This window comes from Ochlerotatus camptorhynchus, unplaced genomic scaffold (genome assembly GCF_037179485.1).
Source record: "Ochlerotatus camptorhynchus isolate MF236.1 unplaced genomic scaffold, CSIRO-AGI_Acam_v1.1 ptg000021l, whole genome shotgun sequence".
Classification (NCBI taxonomy): domain Eukaryota; kingdom Metazoa; phylum Arthropoda; class Insecta; order Diptera; family Culicidae; genus Ochlerotatus; species Ochlerotatus camptorhynchus.
Window position 1 is genome coordinate 571551 of NW_027040513.1, and position 25300 is coordinate 596850.

At 44.4% G+C, this 25300-nt stretch overlaps 2 protein-coding genes and 1 long non-coding RNA gene across 3 annotated transcripts in view; 1 reads left to right on the forward strand and 2 right to left on the reverse strand.

The window, feature by feature from the left end:
- Positions 1 to 259: 259 nt before the first annotated feature.
- The window catches only part of brm (ATP-dependent helicase brm), a 40004-nt gene continuing 14963 nt past the window's right edge, over positions 260 to 25300 (forward strand). The window contains exon 1 of the mRNA XM_065225141.1: positions 260 to 1200. Coding sequence (XP_065081213.1) covers positions 628 to 1200 — 573 coding nt within the window. The 5' untranslated portion in view covers positions 260 to 627. The remainder of the gene's footprint in view (positions 1201 to 25300) is intronic.
- Positions 1221 to 2320, reverse strand: LOC135704035 (uncharacterized). The gene is made up of 2 exons (XM_065225415.1): positions 1682 to 2320; positions 1221 to 1621 (listed from the first exon to the last, which is right to left on the reverse strand). The coding sequence occupies exons 1-2, from the start codon at positions 2147 to 2149 to the stop codon at positions 1250 to 1252; spliced, it is 840 nt and encodes a 279-aa protein (XP_065081487.1). The 5' UTR covers positions 2150 to 2320; the 3' UTR covers positions 1221 to 1249.
- LOC135704136 (uncharacterized) lies at positions 12420 to 13282 on the reverse strand. The gene is made up of 2 exons (XR_010517775.1): positions 13005 to 13282; positions 12420 to 12944 (listed from the first exon to the last, which is right to left on the reverse strand). It is a non-coding gene; the product is annotated as an uncharacterized LOC135704136 (long non-coding RNA).

The window sequence follows — 25300 nt, forward strand, 5'->3', positions numbered from 1 at the left end:
AAGCGGTGGGTAGTTTTGTTTTTCTGTGTAGATTCCACCGGTTGATAATACGGTATTATAATACTTTGGCCTTTACGCATTTTTTTTTTCTGTGGGGCAAAACTGTAATACCAGCAATTTTTCCCGCATCCCGGCAACACTGATCTCGTGCCTCATCTATATAAATCCCGCCCGTCAAAACGACTGTCAACGTCAACAAACGATCGGTGCTCTCGCGTTTTGCTCCGGCTTTGTTGTTTGCGTCCTTTCTCTCGTGGTGCGGTTCGTTGTTCTTCTCTCGTTCTTCGTGTAACTTTTTCCTGATGGTGTTTGTTCGGTTCGACGCGTCAATCGCTGGGAAGTTTCTGGAAATTGGCAGAATATTACGTTGAATATCGGTTGTAAAGTACCGAGGTTTCGTGCATTGCCGTTGGGATTAAATCGTGCCGGTGGATTGTGCAAATTGTCCCGTTTTGTGTGGAATATTTAAATTTGAAAATTTCTTTGTCGGCAGCCATTTTCTTCCAAGCTAAAAGTGTTGGATTTTGCAGTGTACTGTTAGAGAAAATTGGACTTTATTTGGTATTGATTTAGAAAGTTGTGCAATTATTAAAAGTGAGTGAATTAGTGGGTTAAGAAAAGTATAGGATGGCGAGCCCCTCGCCAGTAAATAGTCCTATGCCTCCGCCTCAAGCGCCGAGTCCAATGGGACCACCTTCGCAGAGCCCCGCACCGTCCCCCTCGCCGCATAGCCCGTATCAGCCACCACCGGGCCCGCCTCAGGGTCCTCCGCATATGGCTCCGGGGCAAGGTCCGCCGCACCCGCACGGTCCACCAGGCCCGCCACAAGGGGGTCAAGGTGGTCATATGCAAATGCAGGGTCCCCCGCCACAACATGGACCGCAGCCACCGAATCCCCATGGACCACCACCACCGCAGCATGGTCCTCCGCATATGAACGGTCCTCCACCGCAAGGTCCCGGAGGACCCCAGGGACCTCCGCAGCACCATATGCAAGGCCCCGGAGGGCCTCCCGGACCACCACCACAGCATATGCAGCAGCATCCTCCGGGTCCACCCCATCCGCAGATGGGTCAGCATTCGGGACCGCCACCGCAATCGCAGCCGCCGCATCCCGGAATGCCGCCCCACCAGGGCCCGCCAATGCCACCCGGGATGGTTCCCGGGGGCTATCCACCTCACTCGATGCCACCCAATTCGGTGAGTAGAAACAATATTTACTAACAATGAAAGATTTGTAGGTATTCCTTTATTTCTGTCCGTTAACGTTTTCGTTCACCTGGCGAACAATTTCGAGTAAACGATGAGCCAATTTCTCACTGCTAGCGGCAATTATGTCCGGTTTCAGAATATCGTACTGGCCTCCGTTAATGTTGATGACAACGCCCCCGGCTTCCCTTATCAAGAGTGCACCTGCCGCAATGTCCCACGGTTTCAAATACTCGATGCAGTAGCCGTCCAGATTACCACTGGCGATGTAGGCTAATGATAAGGCAGCCGATCCCATAGCCCTCAATCCGGTGCACTCCTTGATGAGCTCCTGACCGCGACCGAAGATGTGCGGACGAGCTGCCTCGTAGCTGGCAATGGAAATTTCGTGTCCGATCAGCGAGCTTTTAAGCTGAAAAATTATAAGGGATTAGTTTCAAGTAGATTGCATGTTACGAAAGCAAAAACCTACGTCTTCTATTCCGCTGACTCGGATCCGTTCTCCATTGAGGAAAGCTCCCTGTCCGGCAATCGCTGTATACATCTCCTCCAAGCATGGGTTATAGAGGATTGCAATTTTCAGATCTCCGCTCACCACCAACGCCACCGAAATTGCGATGAATTTTACACCACGGACGAAATTAATCGTTCCATCAATGGGATCGATGATCCACGTTGGTCTCTCGTCCAGCGGCTCCTTAATGTTGGCAGCGCTGGTAGATTCCTCACCGAGCATCCGATGGTCTGGGAACCGTTTTTTCAGTCCCTCGATTAGGACATCTTCCACGCGTCGATCGTACTGCGTGACCAAATCCCAGTGCCTTCCCTTGTTGGCGACCGATTTCGTCGTGTTCCGGAAACCCTCCCGTACGATAGGACCGCACTGTTTGGTTAGTTCCAGGGCAAGGTCGAACGCTACCTGAATCTGCTGATCGTTCATTTTCGTTCGATGCTTGAATGAAAACTGATGGTGCTCTGTCTGATTGAGTAGTTGGTAGCAGCTACCTGTGGCAGTTGACTTGACGTAACCGAGTGCGACAGATAAGATTTCAGGTGATATTTCTGCAAACAAAATAGGGCTGGAATTTGATGCGGAGTGAGCCACGGTCTGCGCGCAAGGCAAGGCAGCTAATTTATTTGACTTTCAGAGGCAGCGATGCCAGTTTTTTTTTTGCAATTGTTTCATTTAGATGTTTTAAGGTCCTACTTTGGATGCTAGAATGTTTTAGATCAGTGCATCAGATTGGGAAACACATGGTTGATATACTTCCCTGCTTGATTTCCTATTCATATGGAACAGTTATATTTTTATGGGTAGTACATATGCAAAGTAGAAAATTTACTTATTGAAATTGAACGTTCGTAAATCGTGATAATGAACTCAACTCTAGTCAAAGCTTCCAGCACTGACCAGTTGAGTTATAGGAATGTCATCTCTGTAAACGAAGCTGTCGACTTCCAACGCGGGCTTACGTTTTTATTACTATTTATTCAAGCGAATATCATGAACTTATACAGATAGCGAACTGTGCTTCTTGGTGTACTCTACCGCGATTAACTGGCTGGCTGTGTATTGGTTTCGCTAACGTCCAGTGGGAATGAAAATACGAAGGTCTATATTGCACACTGCAATCTGTCAGTGCGATAGGCTTGCCACATATGTATATAGACTTCTGTGAAGAATACACAGCTGCATGGTGTGTCAACAAAACAACTGAACTATACAGAAAGATATCAGTTATCGCCATTTGCTGGAAACTACAGTGGGGTTCGCAGTATCCAGATGATAGGATGCATTTGCATGTGAAAGGGTAATTTGATGCTCTCGAAAAACTGTACCTTCTCAATTCTCAAAAGATTTTCAAAAGCCTGATGAAATTCAGCGAAAAATTCGAGTAATTTCTAATCAACTCGATAGTTCCATGCCCTACACGCTAAGATCATGTAAGCAATATATAGATTAAGTTTTCCCAGATTGGGCGTAGATCGGACGAACCCAAATATGGGCAAATTTAAATTAATAATTTGAAGAGCATTGCATATTGAATTCAAAGAGTGTTCTGCAGATGATTTTCAAAAGTATTAATGTACCATCGGCGTACGCATCAGAAGAATATGTTGCCTGGTTGGCCATGATTTGTAGCCAGGGTAAGAAAGTAACAAACTGCAAATATTTTGTCAGTTTAGTTCCAACCACCGAAGAGACAAGTCGAAATATAATTAGCTCTTAAACCTAAAACTAGTTTCCTTCTCTTCGAGAACACAACATATTTTGACAATGAGGTAGTGATAACCATCAACTGGACCTGCGTAGTCGATGTGGATCATCTCCCACAGTTTAACCATGGTAACATTCCAGCATCTCCAGACGTTCCTCTCAGTTTTCCGGTCTACGCCGAATAGTAGCGCTCCGGATGGTAAGACACCTGCCCATCTATTTTTAGGAAGACCAATACGAACAACGCTGGACCTATTGAAGCCCTGTGTTCAGAGTCCAACCTTGGAGAACAAGATGCAGAACGCTATACATTCAACAGACGGCATGGCGCAGTGAAGAAATCATTCGATCCGGATGATTTGGTCTACGCTCAGATCCATCGTCGCCACACAGTCAATTGAATTCCAGGACAGCTAATTGAGCGCAAGGGCAAAGTGAACTACACTGTTTTGCTCGAACATGGACGCTTGATTCGAGCACACACCAACCAGCTAAAATAACGATATCCGGATGAAAATGATGCCGATCAATCTCCAAATCCGCGCAATCAACTTCCCTTGGCCTTGCTAGTTGACGAGTTCCACCTGAACGAGCTCGAGAGAAACAGTGGGCTGTAAATGAAAATTTTCTTCCGCGTGGAACGAAAGAAAACGCGTCTGGTCTGTTCTGCTACAGAAAATTGACTGTCCTTTATTGCGTACTTTACAGAGTTTAGGTGTGTTGGTAAAAATGAAATGGGTTTCTCTCTTCAAGGTTGGCAGTGTTGCGGGTGCGTTGCTACACTCAACATCCTCCGGGCCGTTGAAATTGTGAATTTCAAAACCTTACTCGTCTCGTTGATCTCTCTCGTTGTCCAAGGGCAGAAGACAGATCTTCTTTACGGCCCTTTTCGTCGTTCCATCCTTCGTTCGAAGACTAACCACGCGTGTGTGGCCGTCTTTGCCGGGATGTAACTCTATGATTCGAGCCAGCTGCCACTGCAGTGGCGGAGTATTCTCATCTACGATGAGGACCAAGGCTCCCACCTGGTAATCGGTGACCTTGAAATCCTTCGGGCGCTTCTGCAATTCGTGCAAGTAGTCTCGCATCCACAGCTTCCAAAATTTCTGCTTCATGTCTTGAACCAGTTGCCACTGGGACAGTCTGCCTTGCGGAATATGTTCATACGACGGTTCCTGGATTCCTTGGAACTCACGCCCTATCAGAAAGTGGGCAGGAGTAATGGCATTGATGTCATTCGGGTCATCTGATACTGGCACGAGGGGGCGTGAATTTAGCACGGCTTCGATTTGTGTCAGCACAGTTGCAAATTGTTCAAATGACAGCTTGTGTTCTGCCATGATCAGCTTTAGATGCGATTTCACCGACTTTACGCCGGCTTCCCAAATCCCACCAAAATGAGGACTGCGTGGCGGAATGAATGACCACTCGATCGCTCTCTGGGCACAAAATTCGTTGAGCTTCAGCTGATGTTGTTCTTCCTGGAACAGGGTTGCCAGTCGATTCATTTCGTTATTAGCACCTTCAAAATTGAAAGCGTTGTCAGAATACAGCTTCACAACGAGTCCTCGACGGCTTACAAAGCGTTGAAGGGCTCCCATGAAACCTTCGGACGTCAAATCGGAGACAGCTTCAAGATGTAGAGCACGTGTTGCCATGCATACAAACACACACACGTAGCCTTTCAGTACTGCAGCATTCCTTATTTTCGTGTTCGATCGAATCTTGAATGGGCCAGCAAAATCGATTCCAGTGTGCGCGAAAACTGGTGAAGGTTGCACTCGGTAGTCTGGCAAATTCCCCATTAGTTGTGAGGATCGTGTTGGTTTCGTCCGAAAACAAGGAACACATTGATGAACCAACTTTCGAATCAGGTTCTTCGCATTCAGCGGCCAGTATTGCTGTCGAACAATTCCTAGGAGACCTCGCTGTCCGATGTGCATATTCGTACGATGCAGGTATCGTATTAATGTTACCGTCACTGGGTGTTTCTCGGGCAACAGCGCTTGATGTTTATGTTGATATGGAATGGCCGCATTTTTCAATCGACCTCCCACACGTAGGACTCCATCACTTTCGTCGACGAATGGATTCAAATTACGTACTGGAAATTTGAACTCCTTCCCTGCTTTCAGCGTGCTGATTTCCGATTCGAAAACTTCATTCTGCACCATACGGACAATCAACGTGCTTGCTCGTGTCATTTCAGATGCAGTAGGCAGCCCGTTGGTCAAAGTTTCCTTGCCATTCTTGACGTAGTCACAGAATCGAACAACATACGCCATGGTACGTTGTATGATGCTATATCGGCTTATTCGATCGAAAAGTTCCAATCTCGGATGACTACGTGTCGTTACGAGCACAACGCTACGAAGGTCCGGCAATTCCTCTTCCGGAATAGGTGGCGGTTCATCGAATCGCCCGTCAGGATATCGAAGGTTTGGTGGACCATTCCACCACAATTCATGCGCCTTCAAATTCTTGGGTTGTATGCCTCTGGATATCGTGTCAGCTGGATTCGACTTGGAAGGGATGTATTTCCAAGCGAAATTATCCGTCGATCGTTGGATTTCTCGGACTCTGTTCCCGACGTACACTGCAAGATAATCGGGTGATTTGCGCAACCAGCACAATACTATCTGTGAATCGCTCCAAAGTACCACGGATTCGAATTGGACATCGAGGGCATCCAACTGTTTCACTGTAAGCCTTGCTAGAAGTTGAGCCGCCAACAGCTCCGCTCGCGGGGTGGTGATCTCTTTCTGCTTTCCTTTCTTTCTCGGAAGAATCCTTGATTTACTGCAGATCAGCTTCAAATCAGCCGATCCATCGCCTTTCACCAACCTGCTGTACAGGCAAGCGCCATATGCCAAGTCCGATGCATCTGCAAACCCGTGGAGCTCCACAGCACATGCTTCATCCGAAAGGATCCATCTCGGTATCTTTAACTCATTTAGACAGTGCAGCTCGTTTCGAAAGTCCGTCCAAAGATTCGCCATTTCAGTGGGCACAGGTTCGTCCCAATCCAAGTTGAGAGACCACAATTCCCGCATGATCAACTTCGCTGCTGTCACCACAGGGCCCACGAAACCCAATGGATCGAAAATCTTCGCAATCTGGCTGAGAATCAACCTCTTTGTGAGTCGATTCGGTTCAACTGTAGTGTCAACTGGAACGACAAATGTGAAGCAATCTTCCTGTGGCTGCCAAGCTACACCTAGAGTCTTGATGACTGCATTAATGGTTGGGTCTTCGATGTTGATAACACTTTCTCGCATGTTTTCCGGTACATCCTCCAGTAATGCCTCCGAATTCGAGCAAAACTTGTGCATACTGAAGCAACCCTTCTTCAGTAATCCGATAATCTGATTCTTCAGCTCTAGAGCTTCTTCCAGTGTGTTCGCTCCAGTCAGTACATCGTCGATATAGAAGGACTTCCTGACTGCGGCTGCAGCTAGTGGAAACTGCTGCTCTTCATCATTGGCTAGTTGAAGAAGCGCCATCGTGGCCAAGAACGGAGACGAAGCTAATCCGTATGTTACCGTTTGTAAATCATAGTTTGGAGCGGGTGGTTGCTGTCGTATCTATTTACAACCTTTTGGTACCGCCTATCGTTTCGATGTACTCCAACTTGACGGTACATTTTGGGGACGTCCGCAGTGAAGCCGTATTTGAAAACCCTGAAGTTCGATACGATGCAAACCAAGTGATTCTGCACTGTAGGTCCGATCATCTGCGTCTGATTGATAGATATACCAGTGCTCGATTCAGCAGAACCATCGAACACCACGCGAAGCCTTGTTGTCGTACTGCTGGGCTTCAAGACATAGTGATGAGGGAGATAGAATACCGAGTGTGGATCTTCATCGGTTACATCGTTGTTCAGCTTCATGTGGCCAAGCTGCTCGTATTCTCGTAGGAACGCCATGTACTGTTCCTTTAGTTCTGGTGCTCTATCCAACCTTTTCTCTAACGTCAGGAAGCGCCTTTCTGCCATCGTTCGCGAGTCACCAAGCTGCAACTTCATGTCGTTAAACGGAAGACGAACAACGTATCGTCCTTCTGCAGTCCGCTCATGAGTTTCACGAAAATGATTCATGCAAGCCTCTTCGATTGATTCATCCCGAATCTCGGAATCGCAATACGCTTCGATTTCCCAGAATCGCTTCACAAGCTCTCCAATATCTTCTTCAGCTCGCACACAGAACGAATGAACCACATTAGGTCCTTTATCAGGTATTGAACCACTAAGAACCCAGCCAAAGTGGGTTTCTTGGAGCACGGCTGCACAGTTTGGTACTGGTAGACGTCCTGACTTCAGCAGCTCAAAGAATATTTCGGCACCCAACAGCATGTCAACCTTATCGGGAACTCCGAAATTCGGGTCAGCCAACTCGATATCACCCGGAATCGTGAGCGATCTGGAATCAATCTTTGTAACCGGAAGCTCTCCAGTTATCTTCGGTACCACGAGCAACTCAAGACAAGCAGTATAATCAGTTACTCTAGATTTCAGCTGCGTGTGTATCTTGAATCGAACCTTCGTTTGCGTTTCATTCAACCCACCGATCGAAAAGTTAGCAGGTTGCTTCTTCAATCCCAACAACGTAGCGAAATGTTCCGAAACGAAGTTTGTGTGTGACCCCGAGTCAAGAAGAACTCTACAAGGGTACGGGTTGTTCGCTTTTCCATAGACCGGTACTAGCGCTGTTGAGAGTAGTATCTGTCTACCCGACTTTGGTCGAGTACAGAAGTTTGACTGCTGTTCCTCCTTACTGATTGCAGGTGTTGAAGTACTAGGCCCAGCAGGTACCTCTCGCTTCTGATTCTGCTGATCGTCTTTTGAGTTTACCGCTGACGGAGCTTCACTCTTTTTTGTAGAGGTCTCGTTTGGATGAAGGAAGGTGTGGTGCCGTTTGTTGCACTGCTTGCAAGAATGTTCCGATGAACACTCGACTGTCCGATGTCCCTTTTGGAGGCAGTTGAAGCACGCTCCGATGCGTCGAAGGGTATTGTATCGATCTGTCAGGTTTGCCTTCTTGAAGACGTCACATTTCCATAACGCATGGTTGTTTGAACACTGTGGACATTTGTCAGCGGTTGTCACTGGACTGCTACCCTTGGTTCTCACTTCTACGGTCGGCTTCAGTAGTTTCACGGGTTTAACGATGCGCTTCTCCGGAACACGGATCTTCTCCAACACTCGGCATCGCTCTTTCAGAAATTCCATCGTTGAATCGTAATCCGGCATTTCGTTTGCGGATTGGTCCAATTCCCATGCCTTGCGAGTTTCGTCATCTAACTTCTTTGTGATTCGATTGATCAGCATACTTTCTCCCAATCCTTCAACTGGAAGCTCAAGGTTTTTGAGGGCATCAACATTTCTCGAACAGACGTCTATCAGCTTACGCAATTCTGTTGCGTTCTCGCTCGTCATCCTTGGAAGATCGAAAAGGGCATCGATATGCTTATCGATGATCAACCGTTTGTCTTCGAATCGCTCGGTTAATGTCGACCAAGCAGCTGCATAATCGTTATTGTTTATTATCTCCTGGTCAATTATTCCTGCAGCCTTGCCTACCAGCGAGTTGCGAAGGTGGTATAATTTTATCGCTGGGGACTCCGACTGATAGCGATTCATAATCGTTTCGAACATCGACTTGAATGCATACCAGTTCTCGTATGTACCGTCAAATGTAGGCAACGGTACCTTGAGCGGCGGTAGGTGCATCGCTGCAGCGGAAGCTACCGGTACTGGAGCTGCTGCTACTACCGGAACATTCTCTTTCTTGACAATATCGTCCAGCAATTTAATAATGAAAACGTACAACTCACCGTATCGCTGCTCGAATCGGACATACATTACGTCTGCTTCCTCGCGGGCCTCATCACCCACGTCCAAGCTGTAGATGCGCTGCTGGTTGGCATTGTATTCCACCAACGCATCTTCGATGGTCTTCAGCTGCAGTTGCAGAAAGTGCCTATTTTCCAAATTAGGATTTGGCACCTCCGCATTCACTTTGAGTGCCGTCTGCACCCTGTTCAGCTTTCTTCTCACTGCATCCAATTGGATTTTGATCACTTTCAGTTCTTCGTTTATTTTCTTCATTTCTTCTTTTTTCTTTTGTTTTTTCTTTTGTTCACTGACTGGTTCGTCTTTTTGATCTTCACCGTTTTTGGATTGTGCTCCAGCTTGCGCGTTGCTTTTTGTATTTTTCGGAGTGTGCATCATCTTCACAACATCAGGGAAAGACTTCTTCTTTTCACTAAAGCAAAAGCTTCAAACGGTTCGCCAAAATGGCGTCGCAATTCTTCACTGAAGAAGTACGATCAACACAACACCGCACTCACGGCAGTGGCGTTCTTTTCTTCACGAAAGCACAAACTTTTTTTTTGTCACCGCTATGGGTGATATTTTCACAACGCGATTCGCCAAACGGCGTCAGAATTCAGCTGCGATACTACCGGCAAAAGTCCGGACAAGCGGTATGCAAAAATTTGCCAGCAATTATCACTCTCTTCGATGCACGAATCAAAATGGCGTCACACTTTCAGCTACGGCTGCAATACCATGCACACGCGAAGTTTTCCAACAAACGAAAGCACTAGCTTCAAATTTCACCGCTATGGGTGATATATTTATTACGCGATTCGCCAAAAGGCGTCACAAATCGGGTGCAATCCCGCCGACGGAACACCGTGCTGATGGTTATCTTCACAAAACTGCAACGCAGACAAAGCTTTGCCTGACGATAGCACTTTTCATTCGAATCACCCAAGATGGCGTCACACTTTCGGCAGCGGTTCCACCGATTTAACACCATACACAAGGTGATCTTTCCGGAATCTTCCGATTCACTTGCGAACTCCAACTTTCTTCGCACGAAAGTTGGCCAACTTCCCGATAACTAGTGAAAATCCGGTTCGAAGGACCAGAAATGAACGAGCTCGGGAGAAACAGTGGACTGTAAATGAAAATTTTCTTCCGCGTGGTCTGTTCTGCTATTGGCAAATCAAAGTTGGCACTTGTGGAGAATAGACGAACTATGAAAGTGATGATGGTTTTAAAATTTTCCACGGAGAGGTATACGAGTGCAATTTTAAAATACTTTTATTTTGCAAATGGAGCATTTTATTTAAATCTGGTTAGTGCTACGTTAGTAGAAAACTGGAGGACTACTCAATAGACATATAATATAAAAATAATAATTTCTTTTCAGATTTTTAGGTGTATACATAGATTTCAACTTTTCTACAACTGTAGCAGCAACCAGATTTAAATAAAACGCTCCATTTGCAAAATAAAAGCATTTTAACATTGCACTCGTATACCTCCCCGTGGAAAATTTTGAAACCATCATCACTTTCATAGTTCTTCTATTCTCCACGAGTGCTAACTTTGATTTGCCAATAGAACTGCGTACTTTACAGAGTTTAGGTGTGTTGGTAAAAATGAAATGGGTTTCTCTCTTCAAGGTTGGCAGCGTTGCGGGTGCGTTGCTACACTCAACACCACCTACAAGCTCCGAAACCGTTGGTCCCAGCAGTGCTGATAGAAGAACCAATTCTAGATGATGAACTGATTCCTGATGATGACGAGCCCGATGATGTAATGACGGATGACGAATCTGTTTTTTTTTTTTTTATCTAGTTCGTTTATTTGGAAGGCTCAATCGCGTTAGCTTTACGGAGCCGATAATTCATTGTTCACTGTGTGTAACAAGATTCACTTAATTCTATGTCTAGTAGGAGTTGGGCCGATTACTCGCGGCTTACTCGAGGTTAGAAGGGTACATTTTCGAAGGATAGGATCAGGGGAGGAGCTTGGGGTAGGGTTTCGTTGTCTCATCAGAGCGTTGTCGCCAGTATGAACGGTAGTGCTGTTCTAGCTTCGTCCGGAGTTCGACCGGCTATGGTGGGTGACCAGTGGGCGACGATGAGACTCATCGAGACGGGGGGACAAGACAAACAAAAACTAATAAAGAGAGACAAAAGACAAAAGGAATTAAATTCTTATACTAGACATTTGAAGAAAAACATAAACGGACTGCATATAGCAGAGATCACGGGTTGCCAACACGTCTCTGTTTGACGAATCTGTTGTTCCTGCTAACAGTGTGTATATTAAAAAACCAGTTCAACAGCGTGAAGAAAGAACCCGTAGACTTCCAGCTTGGTTGGCACCCTACGATCCCTTTTAAAAAAAAGGGAGATGTACCATCGGCGTACACATCAGAAGAATATGTTGCCTGACAAACCTGAAAATATTTTGTCAGTTTAGTTCCAACCACCGAAGAGACAAGTCGAAATATAATTAGCTCTTAAACCTAAAACTAGTTTCCTTCTCTTCGAGAACACAACAATTAAAAAATACCAAAAAGAGATCAAAGGTGATCTCTGAGGGTATTCTGATATGATGCAAGCAAATTATTTAGAAAATACTGAAAAAATCCTGTGAAGATTTCCAGGGTATCAGGATAATTTCAACAAGGATTTTTTTTCTCGAAATATAAGCTAAAAACAAAGAATCAAGATGCAGATTTGGGAAAATTTAGAAAAATAATGAATTTTGAGATTTTATGTTTAGAAAATTTTATGATCCTGGAAAAAAAGTTTTATTTTAAAATATTCCGGATATGAAGAAATTTCCAAGATTCTGGAACGTTCGAATAGTCAGAACAAATATCTAAGTGTTTAAAATCTTAAAAAACGTAACTGTGTAAGGAAGCTCGTCAAAATTTATTAATTTTTTTGTAAAATATGTTCGATAAGTTTATTTTTTCAGCGGGTGGCCATGCCCCATTGGCGAAATTGCCCCACTCTTTCCCCTATTCAACAAAGTTGCAGCCAGAACCTATATGGGTCTGAATGAGTCAAATTTGTTTATCCTAAAAACTACAACAATTAAAATGAAGCTGAAATTGACGACACAATTTAAAGATTTCTTTCGGAATGTTACCAAATAATTTTAAATATTTCATGAAACTGTTTGTTTATTTACCTTATTTCACGAGCCAAAATTCATTGACATTTCTCAATTGTAAAAAACCTTATGCGTTAATGGGTTAAATTTGAAATGTCTTACTTGTTGATTCCACCACGAAAAACATCTTTATTCTTGGTTGACCAGAGCTCTAGCTCTAATTGCTCTGATAGATTTGCTATGACAGCGGAAGTTCACGTATGCTTTCTTACAAACGTCTGATGCATATTCTTCCTTTGGTATAGCTTCGATGCAAGCAGCCGTAGCCTGTCGATGCTCATCGTAGTTCTCAGGCTTGTTTTCCAACTCGCTGGCTACCTGATCCCAGTTGGTACCGGTTTCGTCATCGTAGAATCCAGACAGGATACCGACGCACCGAATCATGCAGTTCATCTCCTGATTGTCGTTCAAGAAGTTCTTTTTAGTTACTTCCTGTCTCGTATCGGGGGAGATTTGAAGGATTTTCGAACATTTCTGGCGGAAGTTGAGGTGCTCTTCGTCGGTGTAGGCAACACCCTGGGACTGGTGGAGCAGCTGGAATAGAGTTTGTCATTAATCTCCATGGAAAAGAGCAGCAAATGAAAATATACTTACAACTCCAAATACTAGGAAAACAACAGCTACGAAGGACTTCATGGTTTGGTCGTGAAGAATCAAAGATGAACTGAATGTCAGTCTCAGAACGGTTGGCTGCTTTTATTGAGATTGGAAATCAATAAATGCAGCCTCTTACCGCGAACTGATAATAGGAATTGTACTATTAGGAAAAGGATGAATAAACTAATCAGAAGCTGATAAGGATCGATCGAATAAATACATCTAAGTTATATATTTCTAGGTAATTAACCGTGTTATCATAATGATTACAGCTTACACCAGTTTTGTGGAAAATTTAAATTCAATAGAAAAATGGAGAATTTAAGCTTCCTTTTTTGCCGCCATCCAATAGGTACTTTGCATGAACAGTGTTGGACACACATTGCTTATTGTAATTGTAATTGTAATTGTAATTGTTCAGTGCATAGGCTGTGCCTTCCGCTAAGAAGGCTTATCTAGGGACCAACCCCCTAGTCTATACACCTACTGTCCTTCCCGTTGCACTCGTCAGCTCGTGCGATACTCTAGACACACATGGGTGGTCGTATCCGGGTCCTCCCCTGGGTAGGCTCGTGTCCGTCCAGGTTCTGGTACATTAACTTATCTATATGCATGGTAATTATACTTTTAAAACTCACCTTTTGATTATAGTGTCGAAAATGCTGAAACTAAATAAAGGTTAGCGATCCATATAAGGTGTGTGCTGCGACGGAGTAGTAATTGAAGGAAATGAGGTTCTGATGTGAAGTATAGGTAATTCTAAAATAGGTAAATCAATTAATCATTAGCTGCTAACAGTTACTAATAAATGGGTACGATAAATCACTCATCAATGAGTATTGCCACTCCCACTGAAAAATGGGCAAAACCTTAATCATAAATGGATATTCGATTCCTACCGTGTATTTAATGTAAAGTTAGGATCTTATCAAGCAAGCACACACCTTTTACGATTCTTATCCTACTTACGGTTTCCTGCACATACGACTTTTCCTAGATACAAGCTTCGTCCAGTATACATTGGCTGTCTCCATCTCCAACCGGCATGATCCTTTCTGTCTGCTTCCTCTTGCCGGTGCAAGTTTAATTCTTCTTTTCTTGTTCAAATTTTCTTTTTCTCCTATTGATCTTCTGGTCGTGTTCCCATTTGTCCTCAGGCAGTTAATATTAGTACATGATAGGAAGAAAGAAAGAAATAGAACAAGTTAAGTGTGAGCCGCATGCATTGGCTACTTATTTGGGTCATGGTGTTGTCTTCCCTATTTATTTGCCTCTATTCGCTCTCATATCGCAACGTTTAACTCTGGATCAACAATAGAAAAGGGCCCATCAGCACTCGTAAACAAACCGCTCCAAAGCCCCCCACTCACAAAGCGAAGGCCACCCACGCAAACCAACACCATCAGCGGATAGGGGAAACTTCCACCTACACGAAGATGGTGTTGGCCCGCGTGAGCAGCCCCCGATCCGTGAGGAACGGGCCCTGGACGGTCTGCCCACAAATGCCGATGGGCCCCCCTCCATTGTTGATCCAGAAGTCACCCCCTTCCCTCACACTATTATGGTCGGAAAAGAGAACCCATATTTAGTAATCTATAGCAAACTGCGATGCAGAAGATATTAATAGCAAACTAATCTGGAACTGGTCTAAGACTTATGACCCAGTGAGTATTGACACCTCACACTGTTGTGAATGAGCACGGACGCGAGATTTACTAGAGTATTAAATGCAAAACGCAAATTCAAAATAAAACTTGACAAGTCATCGTCAATCCCCTTATTCTTGGGCAGGGTCTGACGATGTGAATCTGATTTTGATCAGTGAACGGGCCCCATATGGTACATTTTCTCACTATGAACATGTCATTTCCAGCCTATCTGAACTATTTAATAAATGGAAACCATAACATGGGTTACGCTTCCCCTAAGCGGGCCCTCCGCATCCTATCTCTGTCTTATCTCAAATGCCAATGCTTTGAATGTATCAATATATACATTGGAAATGACGTTCAATCAAATAAACCCATACCCCACTCACTTGGCCAGGCTTCAGAATCGTCCAGTGGGCAGTGCGCTCTACACTCCAAGTTCCCTTTCTTTCAAATTCACCCCAAATTTGATATTTTACCCCTTTGAGTGTTGATTAATCACAATGAAACATTGTGACAGAGCACGGACTTGAGGTTACTAGAGTATTAAATAATCTAGGTCCTATTTAGGATTATATATGAAAAATCCAAATTTGGCCAACGCCCACCAGTGTTGGACACACATTGCTTATTAGTTAAAAACTTTTAATTTTGTTTTCGTTAGTGGGTTAACTGGGACGGGCCCACTGGTTATCATCCATGCCTCTCACGCTGAAAGTCACGAATTCAAATATAATCCCCGGACAAGTCACGAATGACCTAATATGTGTTAAAGTGACTATAAAGGGTGATACGGTCAAAATTTGGTCAAGGGAAAACGCGTGTAAATCGGTGAAATCGTTTATTTAAAAAATCAAATTAAATTTCTTTTTCAAGTTCAATTAGTATAAAATTCAGGAAAAATATTCAGTTAGGCTTCCGCTTTTCCAAATCCGAATTGCCGGGCCTTACGCTTGACCCCTGCCATCAGATTTTGTACAGCCACCTTGTCCACCTTCTTCGCCGCAGAAAGCCAGTTTGCCTTGAACTGCTGCTCGCCCTTAGCAGTTTTTTTGGTCTTCTTTAGGTTCCGCTTGACAATAGCCCAGTATTTCTCAATTGGGCGGAGCTCTGGCGTGTTGGGAGGGTTCTTGTCCTTGGGAACCACCTGCACGTTGTTGGCGGCGTACCACTCCATGGCCTTTTTACCGTAATGGCAAGATGCCAAATCCGGCCAAAACAGTACGGAACAACCGTGTTTCTTCAGGAAAGGCAGCAGACGTTTATTCAAACACTCTTTCACGTAAATTTCTTGGTTGACAGTCCCGGAAGCTATGAAAATGCTGCTTTTCAAGCCACAGGTACAGATGGCTTGCCAAACCAGATATTTCTTTGCGAACTTTGACAGTTTCATGTGCTTGAAAACATCTGCTACTTTTCCCCTTCCTTTTGCCGTATAAAACTCCTGTCCCGGAAGCTGCTTGTAGTCGGCTTTGACGTAGGTTTCGTCGTCCATTACCACGCAGTCAAACTTAGTCAGCATCGTCGTGTACAGCCTCCGGGATCGCGCTTTGGCCGTCGTATTTTGTTTATCATCGCGATTTGGAGTCACTACCTTCTTGTAAGTCGATAGTCCGGCTCGTTTTTTGGCTCGATGCACGGTTGTAGACGATACACCCAGCTTATTTGCGGCATCTCGGAGAGAGAGGTTAGGGTTTCGCTTGAAACCACCGGCAACTCTCTTTGTCGTCTCAGCGGCTTCCGGTTTTTGATTTCCCCCCAATCCAGACTTCCTGGCTGTCGACAAACGTTCCCCAAACACTTTAATTACATTTGTAACGGTTGATTTGGCAACTTTTAGCGATTTTGCCAACTTTGCGTGCGAGTAGCTCGGATTTTCGCGATGCGCGAGCAACATTTTGATACGCTGCTCTTCTTGCTTGGACGGCATTTTGACAACTGAAGAGTGAATTCCAAAATCAAAATAGGAGCAACATTCTACACACACACACCTTCAAAATGAGGGGTGTTCAGGTTTTTTAAATGCAAAATTGAAAGAAATACGTCAAGTTGATATTGACCAAATTTTGACCGTATCACCCTTTAATACAAAAAATAAATATTATTGGAACTTGGTTTTCATTGATGCAGTTCATAGAGTACGATCGGACCGAGGATTTTAGATCACTGTAGACACTAAAAGAGTGGTTATGTTTCAATTCTTACAGTTAATGACCTCTGGTATATTTATGTTTAGTTTTAAATGTTATACCTTAGGGACATCGCTCCGCGTAGCACGGATATACGCCGAAGAGAGGATATCACCATCGAGATCACCATGTACTACCAAAACATCGGTGGAATGAATTCTGACGTTCACGAGTACCAGTTAGCTGTATCGGACCGTTGCTACGATGTAATAGTTTTAACCGAGACATGGCTAGACTCTCGAACGCTTTCCAGCCAAGCGTTCGGATGTGAGTACGACGTATTTCGCTGCGATCGAAACCCGAACAATAGTCGAAAGTCCACTGGTGGCGGTGTCCTGATTGCTGTTCGGTCCGAGTTGAATGCTAGAGCCATAGAGCACGACATGTGGAACTGCGTTGAACAGGCATGGGTAGCTGTCAAGCTGAGCGATCGCACACTACTCTGTACTCATGTGTGATATACATTGCACCCGACCGAGTTCGCGAAATTGAACTTATCGAAACTCATTGTCGATCCGTTTCCACCATATTAGATTGTGCGTCACCTATCGATGAGATTATTGTTCTGGGCGACTTTAATCTTGCTGGTGTTTCGTGGAAACCTTCCCACAGTGGCTTTCTCTTTCCGGACCCCGCTGGTTCTGCTTTCCATCCTGAATCAGTTAGCCTTCTCGACAGCTATAGCGCAGTGACGTTATCTCAAATCAATCCCGTGGTTAACGAGAACAATCGTAGCTTAGACCTCTGTTACGTAAGCGCTCAGTATACGGCTCCATTCATCTCGTCGGCTCCTTCTCCACTCGTAAAGGAAGTTCTCATCATCCTCCTTTGGTTATTACTGTTGAAGACAATCACATTCGGGATCTCAAAGACATCTCAACTACGGTGTCTTACAATTTCCGGAAAGCCGATAATCGTAGCACTGCCGATGTGCTGTCAAGCATTAATTGGGAAAACATACTCGATTCTGATAACGTCGAAACCGCCGCTCAAACTTTTTCACATGTCTTGGCTTATGTAATTGACAGACCACGTACCTAAGAGCGTTCACCGGATTGCATCGCACCTGCCTTGGCAGACGAACGAATTGAAGAAGCTGAAATCGACCAAGAGAGCCGCGTTGAGGAAATTCACTAAATATCGAACGATGTCACTGAAACGTCACTACGTTAAGCTCAATTATCAGTTCAAGCGAGTCAGCAGTCAATGCTACTTGCATTATCTGCGAGGGATTCAAAGGAAATTCAAGTCGCACCCGAAGTCTTTCTGGAAGTACGTGAAGGAGCAGCGCAAAGAGTCCGGTCTACCATCATCCATGATATTGAACGGCGAAGTCGCTTCCACTCCACAGGAAGTCTGCCGCTTGTACTCCAACAAGTTTGCAAGTGTCTTCTCTGACGAGAGCTTAACCAACGAATACGCGACTCTAGCAGCAAGCAACGTTCCACTTTCCGGTGAAATGGTTGTCAACGCTGAAGTGATAACGACTGCCGCACTAAAACTAAAGCCTTCTATCAACCCTGGACCGGATGGTGTCCCTTCAGTCTTTCTGAAGAAGCATATCGCTAACTTACTGTCACCGCTACAACATCTGTTCCGATTGTCCATATCGTGTGGCATTTATGCATCGAACTGGAAATTTGCGCATATGTTCCCTGTGTATAAAAAGGGTAGTAAACGGAACGTGGATAATTATCGTGGAATTACATCGTTGTGCGCATTTTCGAAGTTATTCGAGTTAATCATCATAGAGCCTCTGCTCTCCCATTGCAAGCAGTATCTAAGTGAAGATCAACATGGCTTCACCTCTGGTCGATCTGCTACCACGAATCTACTGTGTATTTTGGTTGAAAGGTCACAAACAGACGTCATCTACACTGACTTGTCTGCTGCCTTCGATAAGATAAATCACGCCATCGCGATCGCCAAATTGGATAGACTTGGGATTAGCGGAGATCTCTTGAGATGGTTTCGCTCATACCTCGCCGATCGTCAGTTGGTGGTAGCCCATGGTGACTGCCAGTCCGACATTTTCGCAGCTACGTCAGGAATACCTCAAGGAAGTCATCTGGGACCGTTGATTTTCTTACTCTACTTCAATGACGTGAATTTAGTTATCGAAGGTCCACGACTATCGTATGCAGACGATCTCAAAATCTACTTACGGATCTACTCGATCGATGATTGTCAATTCCTCCAACGTCAGTTTGAAGCGTTTGCCAGCTGGTGCTCTCCGGGACACCATTATTGTGAACGTGTGAGCCATGTAAAAGATCTAGGTGTCATCCTGGACTCTCAACTTACATATAAGCAACACATCTCGTACGTCGTCGACAAGTCGTCAAGGACTTAAGCTTTATCTTCAGAACAGCTAAGAATTTCTCCGACATCCATTGCCTCAAGTCACTGTATTGTGCCCTGGTACGTTCCATTCTAGAACTACAACAATGGTACTGAGAGAGTCGAGTCCGTTCAACGCCGCTTTCTGCGATACGCGTTGAGAATGTTACCTTGGAGAGACCCGTTTAATTTGCCCAACTATGAAAGTCGCTGCCAGCTGATTGACTTGGAGCCTCTTCGCACCAGAAGAGATACTTCAAAAGCCCTGCATGTCGCGGACACGTTACATGGCAGAATTGATTGCATGGCAATCTTGAAGCAAGTAAACATTAACGTCCAACCCCGAATGCTTCGTAACAATGTTATGCTGAGAATGCCACTACGTAGGACTAACTATGCAATCAACGGTGCAATAGGCGGACTGCAGTGAGTATTTAACCGAGTTTCATCAGTATTCGATTTTCACCTGCCACGACTAACACTTCGGAGACGTTTCTCTTCATTCTTCTCCAGAAATGGAAACAGTCAATGATCATATTTTAATGTTTTGTAGTTTTAATTTATGACTTTAATTTTAAGTTAAACCATCATTGGGACCATATCGAGTCTGTTGATGCTGACAAATAAATTAACATTTGAGCAGGCATTTGCATGGTGTTCATCCAACTGGGAAATCCATGAAAAAACGGGAATTCTAGAAACATCAATCATATCCTTCTTAATCATATGTTTCAATAAATTAATCGTTGGTTAGTTTTGTATTTGTATCGAACACCAAAGCGTTGAAAACTTGAAACAATAAATCATACAAGTAGATATTGCGAATTTTTTCTCCAGTTAGACTCGAGTGATTTTAATTTCGTCAACCTTATATTTATTTCGCTTTCGACTGTCCCTCTTTCCATTCCCACCTTGGAACATATTTAACACTTGGTTTCAATGACACTTCTTCGGATGTTTACTTTTAACCCCTTTGATCTCAAGCTTCCAGCTGATCATTTTAACATAACAAAATCAGCTGGTGAATTTGTTTGCGTTCGAAACGTCAAGGAAAAGCTGAAATGGAAACAGTTCTAAAAGCCACAAAATTTTGGCAGTTGCCACATTTCGTCGAGAAAGTCTAAATATTCATAGAAAGCGCAATAACATGAAACTAATATTAACACTCCGAATACGATGCCTCCGAAAAACGTGCAACGGCAAGTTTGCAATAGCACAACTTAGCCATTTTTTAATGAATTTCAAAAATGGTGGTACCTTTAGAATTCCTAGGGTTTCTAGATGATTTTGATTGCAAAACACTTGAAAATAGAGTCGTCTACTTTTTTAAAAAGCGAAAAGAGTTGTTACACGTTTTTTTGAAAGGTGTGTTTGTAGGGTTTTGCAAGTGGCGCAAGATCTGTAATTTAGAATAATGGGCACAAATGTTCACAATTAGCCAGAATACAGTCATGGTTCCTATATATGGATCCTAGAGACAACAGAACGGTCCTCGAAAAATCCAGAACATCCGTAAAAATGGTCAATCCATGATCCTGATCCTAGAGCTCTGTGGTTTTTTTTGAAAACATTAGGAACTGTGATATAAACAAATATTTGGGGCCGTGACATAAACATGTACCTGTATGGCCATGGGACCGTCCTCCGGAAGATCCGGAACATCCGTGAAAGTGGACAATCCATGAAACTGATCCTAGAGCTCCGTGTTTTTTTTAACATTAGGATCTGTGATATAAGAATGAATTTGGGTCATGGACCTTGATGGCCATGAGACCGTCCTCCGGAAGATCCGGAACATCCGTGAAAGTGGTAAATCCACGATCCTGATCCTAGAGCTCCGCGTTTTTTAAACATTAGGAACTGTGATGATAGAAAGAATTTGGGGTTGTGACATAAACATGAACCTGAACGTCCATAGGACCATCCTCCGGAAGATCCGGAACATTCGTGAAAGTGGAAAATTAACGAAACTGATCCTAAAGCTCCGTGGTTTTCTTGAAAACGTTAGGAACTGTGATATTAGAATGATTTTGGGATCGTGACATAAACATGGACCCAGATGGCCATCGGACCGTCCTCCGGAAGATCCGAAAAATTCCGCAGTTTTTGAAAAAAAAAACACTAAGAACTGAGATGATAGAATGAATTTGGGGTCGTGACCTAAACATGGACCTTGATGTCCATGAGACCGTCCTTTGGAAGATCCGGAACATCCGTGAAAGTGGAAAATTCTCGAAACTGATCCGAGAGCTCCGTGGTTTTTTTGAAAACGTTAGGAACTGTGATATTAGAATGAATTTGGGATCGTGACATAAACATGGACCCAGATGGCCATCGGACCGTCCTCCGGAAGATCCGAAAAATCCGTAAAAGTGGTCAATGTATGGAACTGATCCTAGAGCTCCACGGTTTTTTCGAAAACACTTGGAACTGTCATATATAAATTAATTTGCAGTCGTGACATAAACATGTACCCTGAAGGCCATGGGACCGTCCTCCGCAAGATCTAGAACATCTTTAAAAATGATCAACCCTCGAAACTGATCCTAGAGTTCTATGGTTTTTTCGAAAGCATGTGGAACTGCGATATAAGAAATATTTTGGGGTCATGACATAAACATGGACCCAAATGGCCATAGGGCCATCCTCTGGTAAGTCCAGAACATCCGTAAAAGAGGTTAATCAATGAAACTGATCCTAGAGCTCCGCAGTTTTTTCCATAAACATTAGAAACTGTGATAAAAGAATGAATTTGTGATCGTGACTTAAACATGTACCTAGATAGCCATGGGACCGTCGTCTGGAAGATCAACAACATCCGTAAAATGGTCACTCCATAAAATTGATAGGTGGAAGCATTACTATGACGAGCACCTCATAGTTGATGCAGCAGAAAACGAAGGTGGCACATCAACAGACCTTGGAGCACGTGCAGAAGACGACAGGCTACTGGCCCCTGATCTTCAGGAAGTTGAGGAGGAGATCGGTCAATTGAAGAGAAACAAAGCAACTGGTGTAGATAAACAACCAAGTGAGCTATTAAAATACGGTGGTGAAGCACTGGCTAGAGCGCTGCACTGGGTAATTGCCAAGATTTGGGAGGAGGGGATATTACCCGAGGAGTGAAGCAAGGTGTTGTATGCCCAATCTACAAAAAAGGCGACAAGTTGGATTGCTGCAACTACCGCGCGATCACACTGCTGAACGCCGCTTACAAGGTAGTCTCCCACATTATACGCCGCCGCCTGTCACCATTTGCAAGAGATTTATTGGGCAATACCAGCAGGGATTCATGGGTTCATATTCGCGATTCGGCAGGTTCTGCAGAAATGCCACTAATACAACTTGCTTACATATCATTTGTTTATCGATTTCAAATCCGCATACGACACAATCGATCGTGATCAGCTATGGCAGATTATGCACGAGTACGGATTTCCAGATAAACTGACGCGATTGGTCAAGGCAACGATGGATCGAGTGATGTGCGTTGTTCGAGTATCGGAGACACTCTCGAGTCCCTTTGAATCTCGAAGGGGGTTACGGCAAGGTGATGGACTTTCGTGTCTGCTATTCAACATTGCGTTAGAATGTGTGATCAGAAAAGCTGTGATAAATACGAGTGGCACGATTTTCAGGAAGTCCATTAAGCTTCTTGGCTTCGCCGATGACATCGACATCATGGCACGGAACTTTGAGACGAAGGCGGAAACGTACATCAGACTGAAGGCTGAAGCTAGGTGGATTGGACTTGCCATCAACGCATTAAACACAAAATACATGAAAGGAAGATGTTCTAGGGAAGACAATGTTAGCCTCCCACCCCGAGTTCAGATTGACGGTGACGAAATCGAGGTGGTGGATGAGTTCGTGTATTTGGGCTCACTGGTGACCGTCGAAAATGATACCAACAGAGAATTTCAAAGACGCATTATGGCAGGGAATCGTGCCTACTTTGGACTCCGGAGGACGCTCCGGTCGAATAAAATTCGCCACGAAGTTGACTATCTAAAAGACGTTGATTAGACCGGTGGTCGTCTACTGCCACGAGACCGTGACTATGCTCGTGGAGGACAAACGCGCCCTTGGGTGACGGAACGTGGAGGAAGCGAATGAACCAAGAATTGCACCAGCTGTTGGGAGAACCATCCATCGTTCACATTGCAAAAATTGGGTGACTACGGTAGGCTGGGCATGTCGTAAGAATGTCGCACGACGACGTAGTGAAAATGGTTCTCTAAAGCACCCCAACAGGAACAAGAAGAAGAGGCGCGCAGCGGGCAAGGTGGATCGACCAAGTAGAAGGTGACCTGCGGACCCTTCGCAGACTACGAGGCTGGCAAAGTCTGGCCATGGAACGAGTAGAGTGGAGACGACTTCTTCGGACAACAGAGGACCACAAGGCCTTAGCCCGATTGCAAGCTATAAAGTTGATCCACGAAAGAAAAACCGTGGAACTGTGATATTATAATGAATTTGGAGTCTTAACATAAACATGGAACCGAATGACCATGGGAAAGTCATCCGGAAGATCCGTAAAAATGAACCTGAATGGCCATTGGAACGTCCTCCAGAAGATCCTGATCATCCGTAAAAGTGGATCATCGATGAAACTGTGAAAAAACCGTGGTTTTTTTTCGAAAACTCTTGGAACTGCGATTTAAGATAGAATTTAGGGTCGTGACATAAACATGGATCCGGATGGCCATGAGACTGTCCTCCAAAAGATCCGGAACATCCGTAAATTTATCATTATGTGAAACTGATCTTAGAGCTCTGCAGTTCTTTTTTAAACACTGTCATATAAGAAACCTCTGGATCACTTTTACGGATGTTCCGTATCTTCCGGAGGACGGTCCTATGGCCATCCAGGTCCGTGTTTTTTTATTATCTTATAACTGATGTAAGAACTCAGCACTCACCAACTACCTACTCGGAGATCAAACATACAGCACCCGGTCGACTCAGGCGACAAGAGCAAGCTCCGCATCCAGGGTCGGCTAGCTACCGGGTAATCAGAGGGTTTCGCGATACAAAAACGAAGAACTTTTACTTTTCTTTAGATGCTTTTATTTGCCACTTTCTGTGTTGTGTGCGTGTTGTTCTGTGTTCATAATTTCGTGTAATATGTGTCGTGTAGCCTAATCACGTTGTTTACTGTAACGGTACATACCGCTGCTGCCGTTGATGGTTAATCGGGATGGCCGACACAGTGACTCCTGTCCTACGGTGCGGCCGGAACTCTCGCCAGATTGGCGAAGCGAGCGGATGAAAGGCCAGCGGGCGTTGCTGGACGGTGGGATGACAGGCGTCGTCCTTCGTTGGCACGATCGGCCGACCGTGGCAAGGCCATCTTGGTCAAGCCGAGAAGGGAAAACTCCTTTGCGATTATGGCCTACGTTTGGCCAGATAGTATTGTTTCGGTTCGGAAACTGTTTCCAATATTTCTCGAGCCGGCCGTGTGATGACGCATGACCTTTTTAAGGTCCAATATAAAAAAGAGGTCCTATCGGACGAATACGTAATTAATTTACGATTTTTGGTGCAGGGTATTTAGTTACCTGTACGTTAAATTTCCCTAGCGCACGCTAGCTGTGGGGGTCCTGGTTCACGTTCTAAAACACCAACCACTGCACTTAGCTAATACAATTGCGTCTTAGCACACGGACGCCTGATATTAAAAGAGGCCGATTTTGGGCAATGGCCGTTCTTTCTCCCAATTTTCCTTCATCCCGTCATCCCGTCATCCTTGTTTGTATAGTTGTTTGTAGCTCTATGGTGGACATAACGTAACGGCACAACATTTTCACAGTGGTACAGAACCCTATCACTTCTGTGGTATACTGCTGTTTCTGCACAAGAAACGTGAAGGTTCTGAATATATAACATAAATGACAAAAATCGATGAATTTGTGACCAAACGGTTACAATCTTTATTAAGGAGACTTTCAGCCCCAAATTCTTTCTTATATCGCAGTTCCACATGCTTTCGAAAAAAACGTAGAACTCTAGGATCAGTTTCAAGGATTACCATTTTTAAAGATGCTCTAGATCTTGCGGAGGATGGTCCCATGGCCTTCTAGGTACATGTTTATGTCACGACCGCAAATTAATT